A 20,737-nucleotide genomic window follows, 5' to 3' on the forward strand; every position below is an offset into this window, starting at 1 on the left:
ACTGACCCGGAAGTTGACGGAAGAGACTTTTCTTTCCGGACCAAAAGGTTATTTTTCATTTATTTAGCTAAATAGCTAACAATATTGTATTGAGACGTACAAAGAGAAGCAAGAGTTGTTTGATTAGTTAAGATTTTTAATGAGTGAGAATTTTAAAAAGCTTAACATCTACTACAGATCTGTATTTAAGGCAATTTCTTATTCAGTGAGTCAGTCAAACAAACAGATAGTATCAAAATAAGCATCTAGCGCTATATAACATTTTAATATGAGTTAAGAGAATATTAACTTTTAAAGTGCGATTTTCACTGGGCAGTTTACTTTAAAAGAAAGTTAACCATTTCCAATGCTATTAAAAGAACGGTTCTGTTCCGGAACAGTAGAGATCATTTTCTTTCCCGGTTCTGTTTCTGTTCCTCAAAATGTTTGGTTCTTTACCAGTTTTTGCTTCTGTTCTCTGAACCGGTTCCTGCTACACACTGGGCGCATTGGAAAGCCTATGTATTCACTCTCCTGTGTGTATTCTCTCATGCCTTTTCAGGTTCCCTAACCGTGTCAAACCCTTTCCACACTGGGAGCATTGGAAAGGTTTCTCTCCTGTGTGTATACTTTTGTGTTCCTTCAGATGCCCTAACCGTGTAAAACTCTTTCCACACTGGGAGCATTGGAAAGGCTTCTCTCCTGTGTGTATTCTTTTATGTTCCTTTAGAGTCCCTAACTTGGCAAAATCCTTTCCACACAGAGAGCAATGGTAAGATGTCTCCCCTCTGTGTGTCCTTTCATGCTCCTTCAGGTTCCCTAACTGTGTAAAACCCTTTCCACACAGGGCGCATCGGAAAGGCTTCTCTCCTGTGTGTGTTCTTTCATGCATATTCAGGTTGCCTAACAAGGTAAAACCCTTTCCACACTGGGAGCATTGGAAAGGTTTCTCTCCTGTGTGTATTCTTTTGTGTTCCTTCAGATGCCCTAACCCTGTAAAACCCTTTCCACACTGGGAGCATTTGAAAGGTTTCTCTCCTGTGTGTGTTCTGTCATGCATATTCAGGTTCCCTAACCGTGTAAAACTCTTTCCACACTGGGAACATTGGAAACACTTCTCTCCTGTGTGTGTTCTCTCATGCCTTTTCAGGTTCCCTAACAGGGTAAAACTCTTTCCACACTGAGAACAGTGATGTCGTCTCACTAGTTTGGATGTCTCTGGGTCTGGTTCCCCTGAAGGACTCTTCCCGCTGTCAGAGTGAGAGTCTGGTCCCTCTCCTGCCAAAGACAAACAAAGTATTTGGTTAAACAGAGAAACCTGAATGAAAGCTCCACATGATTAAACTGTCTTCCTATGAGGTTTAATCAGTCACCGGCTTCATCAATAAGTGCATCGATGACGTTGTCCCCACAGCGAATGTACTTAAATAACCCAACCAGAAGCCATGGATTACAGGCAACATCCGCACTGAGCTAAAAGGGTAGAGCTGCCGCTTTCAAGGAGCGGGACTCTAACACGGACGCTTAAAAGAAATCCCTCTATGCCCTCTGACGAATCATCAAACAGGCAAAGAGTCAATACAGGACTAAGATTGAATCGTACTACACCGGCTCTGACGCTCGTCGGATGTGGCAGGGCTTGCAAACTATTACGGACTACAAAGGGAAGCCCAGCCGCGAGCTGCCCAGTGACATGAGCCTACCAGACGAGCTAAATTACTTCAATGCGCACTTCGAGGCAAGCAACACTGAATCATCATGAGAGCACCAGCTGTTCCGGACGACTGTGTGATCACGTTCTCCGTAGCCGATGTGAGTAAGACCTTTAAACAGGTCAACATTCACAAGGCCGCAGGGCCAGACGGATCACCAGGACGTGTACTCAGAGCATGCGCTGATCAACTGGTAAGTATCTTCACTGACATTTTCAAGCTGTCCTTGACCGAGTCTGTAATACCTACATATTTCACGCAGACCACCATAGTCCCTGTGCCCAAGAACACCAAGGTAACCTGCCTAAATGACTACCAATCCGTAGCACTGAAGTGCTTTGAAAGGCTGGTCATGGCTCACATTAACACCATCATCCCAGAAACCCTAGACCCACTCCAATTCGCATACCGCCCCAACAGATCCACAGATGACGGAATCTCTATCGCACTCCACACTGTCCTTTCCCACCTGGACAAAAAGGAACACCTATTTGAGAATGCTGTTCATTGACTACAGCTCAGCGTTCAACACCATAGTGCCCTCAAAGCTCATCACTAAGCTAAGGACCCTGGGACTAAACACCTCCCTCTGGTGAGAGTTACAAACTACAGAGGCATCGAAGAAAAGGTTCAAGAGATTAATGAGATTGTAGAAAAGGTTGTAGAAGGAGATTGTAGAAAAGGTTGTAGAAGGAGTAACAGTCGGTTGGGACTGGTTGGGACTGGTTAAGGGAGATGTGTTTTTAACTGTAGCGGGTGCACTAGCTGGAGGGTTAATATTGTAATATTATGGCGACAGCTAGTCTTACTTGGGTTTGTCGACACATTTGTTTTTTTGAAACCAGGTTTGCTGTTCACTTGCGCTATATGAAATGGAAGGGAGTTCCATGCACTCATGGCTCTGTATAATACTGTACGTTTCCTTGAATTTGTTCTGGACCAAGAGGGGTTAGAACCCTAGAACCAGGGATAGACCAAGAGGGGTTAGAACCCTAGAACCAGGGATAGACCAAGAGGGGTTAGAACCCTAGAACCAGGGATAGACCAAGAGGGGTTAGAACCCTAGAACCAGGGATAGACCAAGAGGGGTTAGAACCCTAGAACCAGGGATAGACCAAGAGGGGTTAGAACCCTAGAACCCGGTTGATAAAGTGGAGCTCAGGGCGCCACTGCTAACTTAGCTCAGGGTAGGAAGACAGGGAGGCCCAATCAGGGAGCACCCAGTCAGGGAGGCCCAATCACCAGAAAAGATCATCCAGGCCTACAACGTGCGGTGGGAGTTGACCCCAACCCTGTGAGGTCAAGAGAAGATCCACAGGCAAAGACACTGCGTGTGAGTGAAGCTAGTAGGACCTTACTACTTTAAGAAGAGGACTGTAAGAACTGTTAAATCCCCGTGGATTGATGAAGAAATGGTTGAGATATAGTTTTTGAGGTCATACAATAACGTTTCTGTAGTGATTCTTATGTTGTTGATGTAAATAATATTTGTTGGTCTGTGGTGAGTGATGAAGAGCAATCTGACGCTGCACTTGGACACATTTATGAAATTGCTTATTCCAGTTACTAATAAGCATGCACCTATTAAGAAAAGGACTGTAAAAACGGTTAAATCCCCGTGGATTGATGAGGAATTGAAACATTGTATGGTTGAGAGGGATGAGGCAAAAGGCAAAAAAAACGTATATGGCAAATAAGTCTGGCAGCCACACCTACTGCAAATTAAGAAATAATGTGACTAAACAAAACAAAAAGAAGAAGAAACTACACCATGAAACAAAGATAAATGACAAAGAATGATATTAAAAAAGGTTTGGAGCGCCTTAAATGACATTTTGTAAATGTAAGGGGCCTAGACAGCTGCCCTGGGTGTTCTTTAATGGAAGCCTCTCCAACATAATCCAGGTAGAGTCAGGAATTCCCCAGGGCAGCTGTCTAGGCCCCTTACTTTTTCAATATTTACTAATGACCTTGCACTGGCTCTGAGTAAAGCCAGTGTGTCTATGTATGCGGATGACTCAACACTATACAGTGAGGGAAAAAAGTATTTGATCCCCTGGTGATTTTGTAAACCTACCATTAAAATTATAGACTGATCATGTCTTTGTCAGTGGGCAAATGTACAAAATCAGCAGGGGATCAAATACTTTTTCCCCCTCACTGTACATGTCAGCTACTACAGCGACTGAAATGACTGCAACACTTAACAAACAGCTGCAGTCAGTTTCAGAGTGGGTGGCAAGAAATAAGTTAGTCCTAAATATTTCCAAAACTAAAAGCATTGTATTTGGGACAAATCATTCACTAAACCTCAACTAAATCTTGTAATGAATCATGTGGAAATTGAGCAAGTTGAGGAAACCAAACTGCTTGGAGTAACCCTGGATTGTAAACTCATGGTCAAAACATATTGATGCAATAGTAGCTAAAATAGGGAGAGGTCTGTCCATAATAAAGCGCTGCTCTGCCTTAACAGCACTATCAACAAGGCAGGTCCTACAGGCCCCTGGTTTTGTCGCACCTGGACTACTGCCCAGTCATGTGGTCAGGTGCCACAAAGAGGGACTTAGACAATTACAACCAGAAGAGGTCGACCCTTAAATGTACATGTAGAACTAACATTAATAATGTGTTTATAATAAACATAAAATAGTGGCATTCAACATAATATTTATATTCAGACAACAATCTGTTGCATGAATCAAATCCTTTTAACAATCAGCACCTGTGTTTTCTCTGACATGGTGGAATAATACTGATGGGAATATTCATGATGTAGGCCCCGGTTTAGCTCAGTTGGTAGAGAATGGCGTTTTGCAACCCCAGGGTTGTGGGTTCGATTTCCACGGGGGGACCAGTATGAAAACGTATGCACTCACTAACTGTAAGTCGCTCTGGATAAGAGCGTCTGCTAAATGACTTAAATGTAATGTAAATGTAATATATAGCAAATAAAATGTAAGAGGTTTCAAAGTTAGAATATAGAATTCATCTATATACACTGCTCAAAACAATAAAGGGAACACTAAAATAACACATGAATGAATGAAATAATCTTATTAAATACTTTTTTCTTTACATAGTTGAATGTGCTGACAACAAAATCACACAAAAATTATCAATGGAAATCAAATTTATCAACCCATGGAGGTCTGGATTTGGAGTCACCCTCCAAAATTAAAGTGGAAAACCACACTACAGGCTGATCCAACTTTGATGTAATGTCCTTAAAACAAGTCAAAATGAGAGTCAGTAGTGTGTGTGGCCTCCACGTGGCTGTATGACCTCCCTACAACGCCTGGGCATGCTCCTGATGAGGTGGCGGATGGTCTCCTGAGGGATCTCCTCCCAGACCTCATGAGGCTCAGTAGTGTGTGTGGCCTCCACGTGCCTGTATGACCTCCCTACAACGCCTGGGCATGCTCCTGATGAGGTGGCGGATGGTCTCCTGAGGGATCTCCTCCCAGACCTCATGAGGCTCAGTAGTGTGTGTGGCCTCCACGGGCCTGTATTACATTTACATGTTAGTCATTTAGCAGACGCTCTTATCCAGAGCGACTTACAGGTAGTGAGTGCATACATTATAATTTTATAAATATATATATATATATATATATTTTTTTCATACTGGCCCCCCGTGGGAATCAAACCCACAACCCTGGCGTTGCAAACGCCATGCTCTACCAACTGAGCTACATCCCTGCCGGCCATTCCCTTCCATACCCTGGACGACGCTGGGCAAATTGTGCGCCGCCCCATTACATTTTAGTCATTTAGCAGACGCTCTTATCCAGAGCGACTTACATGAGCAATTAGGGTTAAGTGCCTTGCTTAAGGGCTCATCGACAGATTTTTCACCTAATCGGCTCGGGGATTAGAACCAGCGACCTTTCGGTTACTGGCACAACGCTCTTACCCACTAAGCTACCAATGATCCCAAACACACCGCCCGGGCAACGAAGGAGTGGCTTCGTAAGAAGCATTTCAAGGTCCTGGAGTGGCCTAGCCAGTCTCCAGATCTCAACCCCATAGAAAATCTTTGGAGGGAGTTGAAAGTCCGTGTTGCCCAGCGACAGCCCCAAAACATCACTGCTCTAGAGGAGATCTGCATGGAGGAATGGGCCAAAATACCAGCAACAGTGTGTGAAAACCTTGTGAAGACTTACAGAAAACGTTTGACCTGTGTCATTGCCAACAAAGGGTATATAACAAAGTATTGAGAAACTTTTGTTATTGACCAAATACTTATTTTCCACCATAATTTGCAAATAAATTCATTAAAAATCCTACAATGTGATTTTCTGGATTTTTTTCCCTCATTTTGTCTGTCATAGTTGACGTGTACCTATGATGAAAATTACAGGCCTCTCTCATCTTTTTAAGTGGGAGAACTTGCACAATTGGTGGCTGACTAAATACTTTTTTCCCCCACTGTATAATACAATAAAACACATGTAATATATCTAATAATATGATTTAATGTATTAATTATATATTTATAATATAATAAACATGTAATATATCTAACAATATGTATTAATTATATATTTATAATATAATAAACATGTAATATATCTAACAATATGTATTAATTATATATTTATAATATAATAAACATGTAATATATCTAACAATATGTATTAATTATATATTTATAATATAATAAACATGTAATATAGCTAATAATATGTATTAATTATATATTTATAATACAATAAACATGTAATATATCTAATAATATGATTTCATGTATTAATTATATATTTATAATATAATAAACATGTAATATATCTAATAATATGTATTAATTATATATTTATAATACAATAAATATGTAATATATCTAATAATATGATTTCATGTGGCGTGAACAAAAACACTAATTTATGATTTCATGTACATTTCATTTACATTTAGCAACAATATCCAAATCATATCCAAATGAATCAGAGGTTATATTTTTATCTAGTTGTATCCAATCATCAAAGCTCCTAATACTAAATACATATTTTTAAATATTTAATCTGATTTTAGACGTGATCATGTCTCCAGATGAAAACTATAACAAAAGTGGGCCTATTTTTAATGATTTCATATAAACAATATGATTTAATGTGGCATAAACACAAATTCTCAGTCAAAAACATAAGTCAGAACACAGCCTCTCTATTCTCTCATGTGATTTCAGGTCCTCTGACCGGGAAAATGTCTTCCATTTTACATTTACGTCATTTAGCAGACGCTCTTATCCAGAGCGACTTACAAATTGGTGCATTCACCCTATAACCAGCGGGATAACCACTTTACAATGTTTTTTTTGTTTGTTTTTTTTTAAGAGGGGGGGGGGGGGGTAGAATGATTACTTTATCCTATCCCAGGTATTGGGGTTTCAAATGTCTCCGGAAGGTGGTGAGTGACTCCGCTGTCCTGGCGTCGTGAGGGAGCTTGTTCCACCATTGGGGTGCCAGAGCAGCGAACAGTTTTGACTGGGCTGAGCGGGAACTATGCTTCCGCAGAGGAAGGGGAGCCAGCAGGCCAGAGGTGGATGAACGCAATTCCCTCGTTTGGGTGTAGGGACTGATCAGAGCCTGAAGGTACAGAGGTGCCGTTCCCCTCACAGCTCCATAGTCTTGTAACAGATGCGAGCTTCAACTGGAAGCCAGTGGAGTGTGCGGAGGAGCGGGGTGACGTGAGAGAACTTGGGAAGGTTGAACACCAGACGGGCTGCGGCATTCTGGATGAGTTGTAGGGGTTTAATGGCACAGGCAGGGAGCCCAGCCAACAGCGAGTTGCAGTAATCCAGACGGGAGATGACAAGTGCCTGGATTAGGACCTGTGCCGCTTCCTGTGTAAGGCAGGGTCGTACTCTCCGAATGTTGTAGAGCATGAACCTACAGGATCGGGTCACCGCCTTGATGTTAGCGGAGAACGACAGGGTGTTGTCCAGGGTCACGCCAAGGCTCTTCGCACTCTGGGAGGAGGACACAACGGAGTTGTCAACCGTCATGGCGAGATCATGGAACGGGCAGTCCTTCCCTGGGAGGAAGAGCAGCTCCGTCTTGCCAAGGTTCAGCTTGAGGTGGTGATCCGTCATCCATACTGATATGTCTGCCAGACATGCAGAGATGCGATTCGCCACCTGGTTATCAGAAGGGGTGTACTCTCTTATGTCTTTTCAGGCTCCCTAACTGAGCAAAACTCTTTCCACAGTGGGAGCAGGGATAGGGCCTTTCTCCTGTGTGTGTCATCTCATGTGATTTTAGGTTCTGTGATTGTAAAAAATCTCTTTCCACACTGGGAGCATTGGAAGGGCTTTTCTCCTGTGTGTATTCCTTCATGTCTTTTCAGGCACCCTGAATGTTTAAAACGCTTTCCACACTGGGAGCAGTGGAAAGGCTTTTTTCCTGTGTGTGTCTTCTTGTGCCTGTTCAGGCTCGCTAAATGGTTAAAACTATTTCCACATTGGGAACATTGGTAAGGCTTCTCTCCAGAGTGTATTCTCTCGTGTGCTTTCAGGTTCAATAATACAGTAAATCTCTTCCCACACTGAGCGCAGTGGTAGGTCTTCCCCCCTGCTGTGTGTATTAATTTATGCTTATTCAGGTTTCCTATCTGGGTGAAACGCTTATCACACTGGGAACATTGGTAAGGCTTTTCTCCCGTGTGTTCCATGTCATGACGTTTTTTAGGTTCCCTAACCTAGAAAAACGTATCCCACACTGGGAGCAGTGGTGTCGTCTCACTGGTTTGGACATCTCTGGCTCTCCTGAAGGACTCTTTCCGCTGTCAGAGTGAGAGACTGGTCTCTCTCCTGCCAAAGACAAACATGGTATTTAGTTCAACAGAGAGACCTGAATTTTTACGCTGCTGCTACTCTGTTAAGTATTTATGCATAGTCACTTTAACTCTACCCACATGTACATATTACCTCAACTACCTCAACTAGCCGGTGCCCCCGCACATTGACTATGCAACGGTACCCCCCTGTATATATAGCCTCCCTACTGTCACTTTATTTTACTGTATATATAGCCTCCCTACTGTCACTTTATTTTACTGTATATATAGCCTCCCTACTGTCACTTTATTTTACTTCTGCTCTTTTTTTCTCAACACTTTTTTTGTTTTTGTTTTATTCTTACTTTTTTGTTTAAAATAAATGCACTGTTGGTTAAGGGCTGTAAGTAAGCATTTCACTGTAATGTCTGCACCTGTTGTATTTGGCGCATGTGACCAATACAATTTGATTTGATTTGATTTGATTTGAATGATGCCCAACACATGATAAAACGGTCTTCCTATGAGGTTGAATCTGGACCAGATCGCTCAGTAAAAGAACATGGCATTTAGTTCAACAGAGAGACCTGAATGATGACATGATAAAACGGTCTTCCTATGAGGTTGAATCTGGACCAGATCGCTCAGTAAAAGAACATGGTATTTAGTTCAACAGAGAGACATGATAAAACGGTCTTCCTATGAGGTTGAATCTGGACCAGATCGCTCAGTAAAAGAACATGGTATTTAGTTCAACAGAGAGACATGATAAAACGGTCTTCCTATGAGGTTGAATCTGGACCAGATCGCTCAGTAAAAGAACATGGTATTTAGTTCAACAGAGAGACATGATAAAACGGTCTTCCTATGAGGTTGAATCTGGACCAGATCGCTCAGTAAAAGAACATGGTATTTAGTTCAACAGAGAGACATGATAAAACGGTCTTCCTATGAGGTTGAATCTGGACCAGATCGCTCAGTAAAAGAACATGGTATTTAGTTCAACAGAGAGACATGATAAAACGGTCTTCCTATGAGGTTGAATCTGGACCAGATCGCTCAGTAAAAGAACATGGTATTTAGTTCAACAGAGAGACCTGAATGATGCCAACACATGATAAAACGGTCTTCCTATGAGGTTGAATCTGGACCAGATCGCTCAGTAAAAGAACATGGTATTTAGTTCAACAGAGAGACATGATAAAACGGTCTTCCTATGAGGTTGAATCTGGACCAGATCGCTCAGTAAAAGAACATGGTATTTAGTTCAACAGAGAGACCTGAATGATGACATGATAAAACGGTCTTCCTATGAGGTTGAATCTGGACCAGATCGCTCAGTAAAAGAACATGGTATTTAGTTCAACAGAGAGACATGATAAAACGGTCTTCCTATGAGGTTGAATCTGGACCAGATCGCTCAGTAAAAGAACATGGTATTTAGTTCAACAGAGAGACATGATAAAACGGTCTTCCTATGAGGTTGAATCTGGACCAGATCGCTCAGTAAAAGAACATGGTATTTAGTTCAACAGAGAGACATGATAAAACGGTCTTCCTATGAGGTTGAATCTGGACCAGATCGCTCAGTAAAAGAACATGGTATTTAGTTCAACAGAGAGACATGATAAAACGGTCTTCCTATGAGGTTGAATCTGGACCAGATCGCTCAGTAAAAGAACATGGTATTTAGTTCAACAGAGAGACATGATAAAACGGTCTTCCTATGAGGTTGAATCTGGACCAGATCGCTCAGTAAAAGAACATGGTATTTAGTTCAACAGAGAGACATGATAAAACGGTCTTCCTATGAGGTTGAATCTGGACCAGATCACTCAGTAAAAGAACATGGTATTTAGTTCAACAGAGAGACATGATAAAACGGTCTTCCTATGAGGTTGAATCTGGACCAGATCGCTCAGTAAAAGAACATGGTATTTAGTTCAACAGAGAGACATGATAAAACGGTCTTCCTATGAGGTTGAATCTGGACCAGATCGCTCAGTAAAAGAACATGGTATTTAGTTCAACAGAGAGACATGATAAAACGGTCTTCCTATGAGGTTGAATCTGGACCAGATCGCTCAGTAAAAGAACATGGTATTTAGTTCAACAGAGAGACATGATAAAACGGTCTTCCTATGAGGTTGAATCTGGACCAGATCGCTCAGTAAAAGAACATGGTATTTAGTTCAACAGAGAGACATGATAAAACGGTCTTCCTATGAGGTTGAATCTGGACCAGATCGCTCAGTAAAAGAACATGGTATTTAGTTCAACAGAGAGACATGATAAAACGGTCTTCCTATGAGGTTGAATCTGGACCAGATCGCTCAGTAAAAGAACATGGTATTTAGTTCAACAGAGAGACATGATAAAACGGTCTTCCTATGAGGTTGAATCTGGACCAGATCGCTCAGTAAAAGAACATGGTATTTAGTTCAACAGAGAGACATGATAAAACGGTCTTCCTATGAGGTTGAATCTGGACCAGATCGCTCAGTAAAAGAACATGGTATTTAGTTCAACAGAGAGACATGATAAAACGGTCTTCCTATGAGGTTGAATCTGGACCAGATCAGTAAAAGAGCAGAGTGGCTGTAGTGATTTATAGGCCAATAAAACATTATTTTTTTTTAAACGTGACCGTTGTTATGCATTTATTAGCCCCTAACGAATAAATAGCCTAGTCGGTATAGGCTACATTATAAAAAGGTCTACTCAGGGCACGGAAAACGGTCCAACTGTGCCTTTGGTGGCTCATCGACGTGTCATTTCTGTTCTTCATGCGCAACGCGACTGACGTAGCTAGTTTATTAGCTATCCATGACCAGTAGTAACTCCTCCAGTATGTGTTGACGTTCATCTAACAGGATTTGTTTTTGGGACGGTAGCCGTAGCGATCGGTAAGAAATGGGACTTCTGTAGCCAAATACCTTATTGATCCATTTCTGTTTTTTAAAATGGCCGCCTGGTATGATGGTGCATTTGATCAGCTATACGGTTTAAAGCCGTTCGTTTGATGGCCTGGTATGATGGTGCATTTGATCAGCTATACGGTTTAAAGCCGTTCGTTTGATGGCCTGGTATGATGGTGCATTTGATCAGCTATACGGTTTAAAGCCGTTCGTTTGATGGCCTGGTATGATGGTGCATTTGATCAGCTATACGGTTTAAAGCCGTTCGTTTGATGGCCTGGTATGATGGTGCATTTGATCAGCTATACAGTTTAAAGCCGTTCGTTTGACCTTTACATACGTCATTGTTATTTGCTGCTAGACTTAAAAAGGGACAATCTGCTGTTCAAACAACAACAAAGTGGTCACCCTGCCACTGTTTTGCTATATACTGTAGGTTGGGGTTTGACCAATGTAACCACTCTCACATGAATAGACAGAGCTCTGGATGCAAGTGCAACAGGAGTCAGTGAACAGCGATGAATATTCACCAAATCACCCCTCTCACATGAATAGACAGAGCTCTGGATGCAAGTGCAACAGGAGTTAGTAAACAATGGTGAATATTCACCGAATCACCCCTTTTCCTTAATTATTTAACCTTTATTTGATTTAAACAGGGAGTCATTTTGAGATCCTTTTCCAATGCGTCCTGTAATAAAAAACACATAATAAATACCAAATGTAATCGATAAATGCTAATACAATCAAAACATAACAACGTACAATATTACAAGCAATTGAAGAACAAACCCATTCCTCAACATTGAGGTCCTCCATTAACAGCTTGAACTGCTCTGGAGGCACCAGAGAACATTTACCTCATTTACATTGACGTCATTTAGCAGACGCTCTTATCCAGAGCCACTTACAAATTGGTGCATTCACCTAATGATAGCCAGTGGGACAACCACTTTACAATTATTATTTGTTTTTGTCATTTAAAAAAAAAGTTTTAGTATTTTAGTATTTTTATTTTTCATCTTATTTTAGTTGTTAATTTTTTAGAGTATATGTTTAATTTTCATTTGTTATATATATATATATATATATATATATATATATATATATATAGTTGTTTTATTTTTATTGTTTATTTTTTTGCGTTTAAAAAATATATATTATTATTATAAAAATAAAGTGGGGGTGGGGTGGGGTAGAAGGATTATTTTTATACTATCCCAGGTATTCCTTAAAGAGGTAGGGTGTCAAGTGTCTCCGGAAGGTGGTCAGTGACTCCGCTGTCCTGGCGTCGTGAGGGAGCCTGGTTCCACCATTGGGGCGCCAGAGCAGCGAACAGTTTTGACTGGGCTGAGCGGGAACTGTGCTTCCGCAGAGAACCAAGGTGCAGAGAGCTCTGCAGAACATTCCACACACAGAGCTTAACGCAGGGAATTAGAAAAAGGGGGACATTCCTAGTTAACACTTGAACCGCTGGGCCTCGATGGACCCCACTTCATTCTGACTGCAACATTCTAACAGTGTAATTAATATATTTCATATATGCTATTGCATTTTGAATGCCTTGGGTAACGATTTGTATTTTTATTTCAAATAAGACAATAGCATTTTCATTAGATTATGTTACTGTAGGCCAGGGTTTCCCCAAACTCGGTCCTGGGGCGCCCCCTGGGTGCACGGTTTGGTTATTGCCCTAGCACTGTACAGCTGATTAAAATAACCAACTCATCATAAAGTTTTGATTATTGCAATCAGCTGTGTAGTGCGAAAGCAAAAACAAAAAAACGTGCACCCAGGACAACCTGTGACAACCTTGAGAGTGTTGGTGAACGGATGATCTCCGTATGTGTATTTCCCACCGTAAAGCATGGAGGTGGTGGTGTTATGGTGTGGGGGTGCTTTGCTGGTGACACTGTGTGATTTATTTAAAAATTCAAGGCACACTTGACCAGCATGGCTACCACAGCATTCTGTAGCGGTACGCCATCCCATCTGGTTTGATCTTAGTGGGACTATCATTTGTTTTTCAACAGGACAAAGACCCAACACATCTCTAGGTAAGGGCAGATGACCTGGCCTCCACAATCCCCCGACCTCAACCCAATTGAGATGGTCAAGCTCAATTTTAGTCTCATCTGACCAGAGTACCTTCTTCCATATGTATGGGGAGTCTCACACATTCCTTTTGGTGAACACCAAACGTGTTTGCTTATTTGTTTCTTCAAGCAATGGCTTTTTTTCTGGCCACTCTTCCGTAAAGCCCAGCTCTTTGGAGTGTATGGCCTAAAGTGGTCCTATGGACAGATTCTCCAATCTCTGCTGTGGAGCTTTGCAGCTCCATCAGAGTTATCTTTGGTCTCTTTGTCGATTAATTAATATCACAGTGCCATCCGTTTTGTCTCCAAAGCCCCATACACTACCCACCACTGTGACCTGTACGCTCTTGTTGGCTGGTCCTCACTACATGTTCGTCGTCAAACCCACTGGCTCCAGGCCATCTATAAATCACTGCTAGGCAAATCCCCGCCTTATCTTAGCTCATTGGTCACCATAGCAACACCCACTCGTAGTCTGCGCTCCAGCAGGTATATCTCACTGGTCACCCCCAAAGCCAACACCTCCTTTGGCCGCTATTCCTTCCAGTTCTCTGCTGCCAATGACTGGAACGAATTGCAAAAATCTCTGAAGCTGGAGACTTATCTCCCTCACTAACTTTAAGCATCAGTTGTCAGAGCACCTTACCGATCACTGCACCTGTACACAGCCCATCTGAAATTAGCCCACCCAAATACCTCATCCCTATATTGTTATTTATTTTGCTCATTTGCACCCCAGTATCTCTATTTGCACATAATCTCTTGCACATCTATCATTCCAGTGTTAATACTAAATTGTAATTATTTTGCACTATAGCCTATTTATTGCCTTACCTCCATATATTGCTACATTTGCACACACTGTATATATATTTTCTGTTGTATTTTTTGACTATGTTTTTTTACCCCATATGTAACTCTGTGTTGTTTTTAATCGCACTGCTTTGCTTTATCTTGGCCAGGTCGCAGTTGTAAATGAGAACTTGTTCTCAACTGGCTTACCTGGTTAAATAAAGGTTAAATAAAATAAAATAAAAAATAGATGGTTTGGGATGAGTCGGACGGTAGAGTGAAGGAAAAGCAGCCAACAAGTGCTAAGCATATGTGGGAACTCCTTCAAGACTGTTGGAAAAGCATTTCAGGTGTAGCTGGTTGAGAAAATGCCAAGATTGTGCAAAGCTGTCATCAAGGCAAAGGGTGGCTATTTTGAAGAATCTCAAATATAAAATATTTTTTGATTTGTTTAACACTTTTTTGGTTACTACATGATTCCATGTGTTATTTCATAGTTTTGATGTCTTCGCTATTATTCTACAATGTATAAAATAGTAAAAATAAAGAAAAACCCTTGAATGAGTAGGTGTGTCCAAACCTTTCACTTTACATATACAAATACATTGCATCAACATGTTTAGACCATGACAGGTTACAATCCAGTGTTACACTAAGCAGCTTAGTCTCCTCAACTTGCTTAATTTCCACATGATTAATTACAATATTTAGTTGAGGTTTAGTGAACGTTTGTCCCAAATACAATGCTTTTAGTTTTTGAAATATTTAATACTAGTTTATTTCTTGCCACCCATTCTAAAACTGACTGCAGCTCTTTGTTAGGTGTTGCAGTGATTTCACTTGCTGTAGTAGCTGACGTGTATAATGTTGAGTCATCAGCATACATAGACATACAGGCTTTACTCTGTGCAGTGGCAGGTCATTAGTAAAGATTGAAAAGTAAGGGGCCCAGACAACTACCCTGGGGAATGCCTGACTGAAGTCTAACAAAACAGCTTCTTCTTATACATTTCTTTGCCCAACATTTCATTTAAGGTGCTCCTAAGCTTTTTACTATTATCCTTTATATAATTTATCTCTGTTTCATAGTACAGTTTCTTATTTTTGTTTAGTTTTTTCACCTTATTTCTCAATTTATAGTTTGTTTGACGATCAGCTGTGTAGCCAGACTTATTTGTCATTCCTTTTGCCTCATCCCGCTCAACCATACCATTTTTATATTCATCATCAATCCACCGGGATTTAACATTTTTTGGTCATTTTCTTAATGGGTGCATGCTTATTAGTAACTGGAATAAGACATTTCATAAATGTGCAGCGTCTGGTTGCTCCTCATTACACACCACAGACCTGCAAATATTCTTTACATCATCAACATATGAATCACTACAAAACTTATTGTATGACCTCTTATACACTATATTAGGCCCAGCCTTTGGAACTTTGGTTTTCCTAGATATGGCTAGTATATTGTGATCACTACATCCGATGGATTTGGATACTGCTTTAAAGCAAATTTTGCAGCATTAGTAAAGATGCGATCAATACATGTTGATGATTTCATTCCTGTGCTGTTTGTAACTACCCTGGTAGGTAGACTGATAACCTGAACCAGGTTGCAGGCACTGGTTACAGTTTGAGGCTTTTTCTTCAGTTGGACAGCTTGATGAAAGCCAGTCAATATTTAGGTCACCCAGAGAATATACCTCTCTGTTGATATCACAAACATTACCAAGCAAGGCTTGCAATTAACTTTTTTATCCACTTGTCCTTAATGATATTGTACTTGTCCGAAAGCTCAAGGTACTTGTCCCAAAACAGGTCTGTAACACCATAGGGCCAAAAAGGAGACTGAAAATGCAACGAACCACTTCATTAAATAACCTTCATTATTATCACTGGAATTGACAAGGCACTTAACCCCCCACAAAGTAAAATACTGCACTGATAAAAACACATGTGGTCCGTCAACCCTCCATCTGGAGAGCTACTGGGTGTGCAGGCTTTTTATCCATCCCTGCTCAAAACACACCAGTCCGCTTATCAAGGTCCTGTTGAGCAGCTGAATTTTTTTTACAATGTGGTGTGTTAGAGCAGAGCTGGAGCAAAAGCCTGCACACACAGTAACTCTTGTGGAATCTCCTGGAGGATGGTTGACCACCCTGCAACATTACAATTACAACCAAATACTTTTTATGTCTTTATAAAATAATTCCCTCATTCAATGAACCAGGGATCCAATGGCTACGGTGGGCGAGGTAGCTAACTAAGATGTTGATCTATTTGTAGGTTAATATATACAGTGTTCAGGGGAGATCTTGACAGCATAGGAGTTAGGCTACTTGTCAATTAGACTATACTAATAATATTTATTTTACTTTGTCAGTATTACATTGCCTGGTATTGAATAGAGGAGAATCCTAGCCAATTTTGAGGCTTGAGAGACGGTTTAACATCCGGAGTACGGGAGCATTGGTTTCTCCAACTGCAACACCTGTATCCAACTGCCTGTCGGCCATTTTGCGGTTATATACGAGCATATTTTAGGACATCAGACATGACAATAATGCTAATAGCTACATAGTTAACTAGCGTTTTAGCCTATTCAAAACCTATTGTGTAGTGTTGATGGTTAAAACCTATTGTGTAGTGTTGATGGTTAAAACCTATTGTGTAGTGTTGATGGTTAAAACCTATTGTGTAGTGTTGATGGTTAAAACCTATTGTGTAGTGTTGATGGTTATCTAGTTAGTCTGTTGTGTATCATTACTTTACCTGCTGTGGAATGTCACTCTCTCTCCCCACTGGCAACAGCCCTCTGGCAACAGCCCTCTGGCAACAGCCCTCTGGCAACAGCCCTCTGGCAACAGCCCACTGGCAACAGCCCTCTGGCAACAGCCCTCTGGCAACAGCCCTCTGGCAACAGCCCTCTGGCAACAGCCCACTGGCAACAGCCCACTGGCAACAGCCCACTGGCACACACAAACAGGTGATGGACACCAGCTTTTCAAGGATGGTCATTGCTGACCAAAAATGAGCTTGAACTGGGCAAATAACTCACTAACTAGCAATGAATCTCAACAAATGTGAACACGCTGCTAGCCTGCTTTGATCTAAAAAAAAACGCATCTCGTGACTGAAGACCGCTTCTGCCTGTCAATTGCAGGCCTACAATAATTACGCTCCAATGTGCTGTGAGATCTGTCAATGCAGGTCTACAATAATTACGCCTCAATCACAGCTACAGCATCATTGCGCAAAATGCTACGCAGCATCATTTGGATATGTATGCAACAAAAGTTCAACATTCACCTTCTGCTACTATTTCTGTCAAGCCGTCTATACATACAGATTGACACATACCTTCGATAAATCCAACATATGCACCACACAGAACGCACTGCAACTGCCTCCGCAACACGATGCTGCAAGGCTCAGACTGGAAACAGAGCATGAGGTCAAAGCTGCACCATCATCAAAGGTCTAAGGGAGTCTTAGAGATGAAGCACAACTTTTTATTAAAGGAAAGTTCCATATAGTGCTATTCCTAGTGTTTGGTATACTCAGTGTAGTGCTGTAGTGTTTGGTATACTCAGTGTAGTGCTGTAGTGTTTGGTATACTCAGTGTAGTGCTGTAGTGTTTGGTATACTCAGTGTAGTGCTGTAGTGTTTGGTATACTCAGTGTAGTGCTGTAGTGTTTGGTATACCCAGTATAGTGCTGTAGTGTTTGGTATACTCAGTGTAGTGCTGTAGTGTTTGGTATACCCAGTATAGTGCTGTAGTGTTTGGTATACTCAGTGTAGTGCTGTAGTGTTTGGTATACCCAGTATAGTGCTGTAGTGTTTGGTATACTCAGTGTAGTGCTGTAGTGTTTGGTATACCCAGTATAGTGCTGTAGTGTTTGGTATACTCAGTGTAGTGCTGTAGTGTTTGGTATACCCAGTATAGTGCTGTAGTGTTTGGTATACTCAGTGTAGTGCTGTAGTGTTTGGTATACTCAGTGTAGTGCTGTAGTGTTTGGTATACTCAGTGTAGTGCTGTAGTGTTTGGTATACCCAGTGTAGTGCTGTAGTGTTTGGTATACTCAGTGTAGTGCTGTCGTGTTTGGTATACTCAGTGTAGTGCTGTAGTGTGTGGTATACTCAGTGTAGTGCTGTAAACCCGGTTCAGTCCTTAACCCTGTACAACCCGGTTCAGTCCTTAACCCTGAGCAACCCGGTTCAGTCCTTAACCCGGTTCAACCCGGTTCAGTCCTTAACCCTGTGCAACCCGGTTCAGGTCAGAGACATGTATTTAGAGAGTTGGGCCATTAAGGTTTCTGCATTATGGTGCATTTACATGACATTATGGCAGCCATGTTTGCGCCCCATTAACAATACATGGGGAATATTTAAACTGAACGTCTAGAATCTGAACAATATGGAACGTTCTGAAAGTTGGCCCAACTCTGCATAATAATAATGTATTACATTTCTATAGCGGTTTTCATAACAGTCTCATGTCTCAGGTTCAGCCTAATGGAAGTACCTCCATGTTTTGAGGATATTTATAAGTTATATTCTCCGAGAATCAATGGCTAGGCCCAGAGCCATATATTAAAACGATACATTATTTCAACAAGTGCAGTTTGTGACCCTGCTTTTAAGACAGTACTCACTGGTGTTAATCAGATGTTCAGTCTCCTCTTCCTCCTCTTTCACTCCTAAAACGTCTTCCTCCTTCTCTTTTATTGAGATAGCCTCCTCTTCCTCTTTCACTCTAAAAGGTTCTTTCTCTTCTTTCACTATAACATCCTCCTCTTCTTCGTTCAATGTTATGGCCTCCTCTTCCTCCTCTTTCATTCTGAAAGCTTCTACCTCCTCCTCTTCTACTGTTGAAGCCTCTATCCCCTCTTCCTCTTTCACTCCAAACGCGTCTTCCTCTTCTTTCACTGTAACATCTTCCTCCTCTTCTTTCAATGTGATACCGATAGCCTCCGCTTCCATTCTGAAATATTCTACCTCCTCTTCTTTCAATGTGACAGTCTCTATACCCTCTTCCTCTTTCACTCCAAACGCTTCTTTCACTGTGACATCCTCGTCCTCTTCCTTATTTTTCATTCTGAAAGCTCCTTCCTCTCTTTTCACTGTAATATCCTCCTCTTCTTCTTCTTTCACGACAATGTTCAGCCCCAGAGCTTCTTTCTCCGTCCAGCAGACCTCCTCTTCTTTAGTAGGAGGAGAGTAGCTTAGTGACCTCATGGTCGGGGATGTTAGCTAGCTAGTTAGTTGGTTAGCATAAACGACTAGCCTGGTTCTAAGCTAACTTTAAAAGCCAGCTCTCTACTAACCTGATTAACAACATAAATATGAAATTAAAGGGTGCAACTAGCTATACGAAATAAGTATATTTGAAAATACAGAGGGAAATATACACCGAAAGCGTCTACAGAGCTTCAGGGTTTCGGCTGTGTTGGCTTGCAAGCTACCGAGGTGACTGACTAATTGTTGAAAGAAGCGTCCCGTCCACTAGATTATACGTCACACTGCCATCATCGCTGAAAGACACACACCGCCATCTGCTGGCTGGAGTGGGTAACGCAGCACTTCTTTCATTTATAATAATATGAACATTGAGACGTGCAAAGAGAAGCATGTGTTGATTGATTTAATGAGTGACAATTTAAAGTCAAACAAGTTTATACTTTCCCCCCTTACAATTTATACATCTACAACACATCTGCATTTAAGGCAATTTCAAACAAAGGCAATTTCAAACAAACCGATAATATCCAAATCAGCACCCAGGTGTATAATGCTCCTACATGTAACAATACATAAATGTAGATGTATATAATGAACGTCCAATAATGGTGCAGGTGTTCCACATTTTATTTAGGATAAAGTAATCCTTCTACCCCCCCCCCCCCCCCCCCCCAAAAAAAAAAAATTGTAAAGTGGTTATCCCACTGGCTATAGGGTGAATGCATCAATTTGTGAGTCGCTCTGGACTAGAGTGTCTGCTAAATGACGTAAATGTGCCCTTGAGCAAGGCACTTAACCCTAATTGCTCCTGTAAGTCGCTCTGGATAAGAGCGTCTGCTAAATGACTAAAATGTAAATGTAAAATGTAAATTTATATTCAGACCAAAGTTATATTAATTAAATAAACCCCCCCCCCCAAAAAAAAAAAAAAAAAAGTATAATTAAATAAATTTTACATTCAGTATCTTTGGCGGAATAATACTGATGGTAAGATTAATGAGGTAGGGAATGTTTTTCATGGCAACAGTTTATCAATGTTATCAGAACAACGTCATCACATTTTCATACACCTTCATCTTGATGACTACTATAAAACAACTAAATTCAAGAGGTTTCAAGGTTAGAATCAAGAAATGCACATTCTATTCATTGATTTAATACATTTAATACAATTCATTTCGCAATATCCAAATCATACACAAATGCGGCCAAATATCAC

At 41.1% G+C, this 20,737-nt stretch overlaps 1 protein-coding gene across 2 annotated transcripts; it reads right to left on the reverse strand.

Moving 5' to 3' along the window:
• Nucleotides 1-121: 121 nt before the first annotated feature.
• On the reverse strand, nt 122-19,728 carry LOC311124848 (uncharacterized protein). Of its 2 annotated transcripts, none has more exons than XM_084198951.1 (2): nt 18,933-19,728; nt 122-1,257 (listed from the first exon to the last, which is right to left on the reverse strand). In XM_084198951.1, the coding sequence occupies exons 1-2, from the start codon at nt 19,513-19,515 to the stop codon at nt 506-508; spliced, it is 1,335 nt and encodes a 444-aa protein (XP_084055077.1). In that variant the 5' UTR covers nt 19,516-19,728; the 3' UTR covers nt 122-505. The 2 variants fall into 2 exon arrangements, with proteins under 2 accessions (XP_084055077.1, XP_084055078.1); XM_084198952.1 differs by lacking the exon at nt 122-1,257 and adding an exon at nt 8,281-8,502 and having other exon boundaries at nt 18,933-19,722.
• Nucleotides 19,729-20,737: the final 1,009 nt, after the last annotated feature.

Source organism: Coregonus lavaretus, assembly GCF_964263955.1.
Source record: "Coregonus lavaretus genome assembly, contig: HAP1_SCAFFOLD_106, whole genome shotgun sequence".
NCBI classification, from domain to species: Eukaryota; Metazoa; Chordata; class Actinopteri; order Salmoniformes; family Salmonidae; genus Coregonus; species Coregonus lavaretus.

Excerpts from the sequence above, each read along its gene's own strand:
- LOC311124848 (XM_084198951.1), bottom strand. The coding sequence starts at position 19,515 with ATGAGGTCACTAAGCTACTCTCCTCCTACTAAAGAAGAGGAGGTCTGC. Across the intron at positions 1,258-18,932 it reads TGAACATCTGATTAACACCA|GAGAGGGACCAGACTCTCAC; the intron begins GTGAGTACTGTC and ends TGTCTTTGGCAG.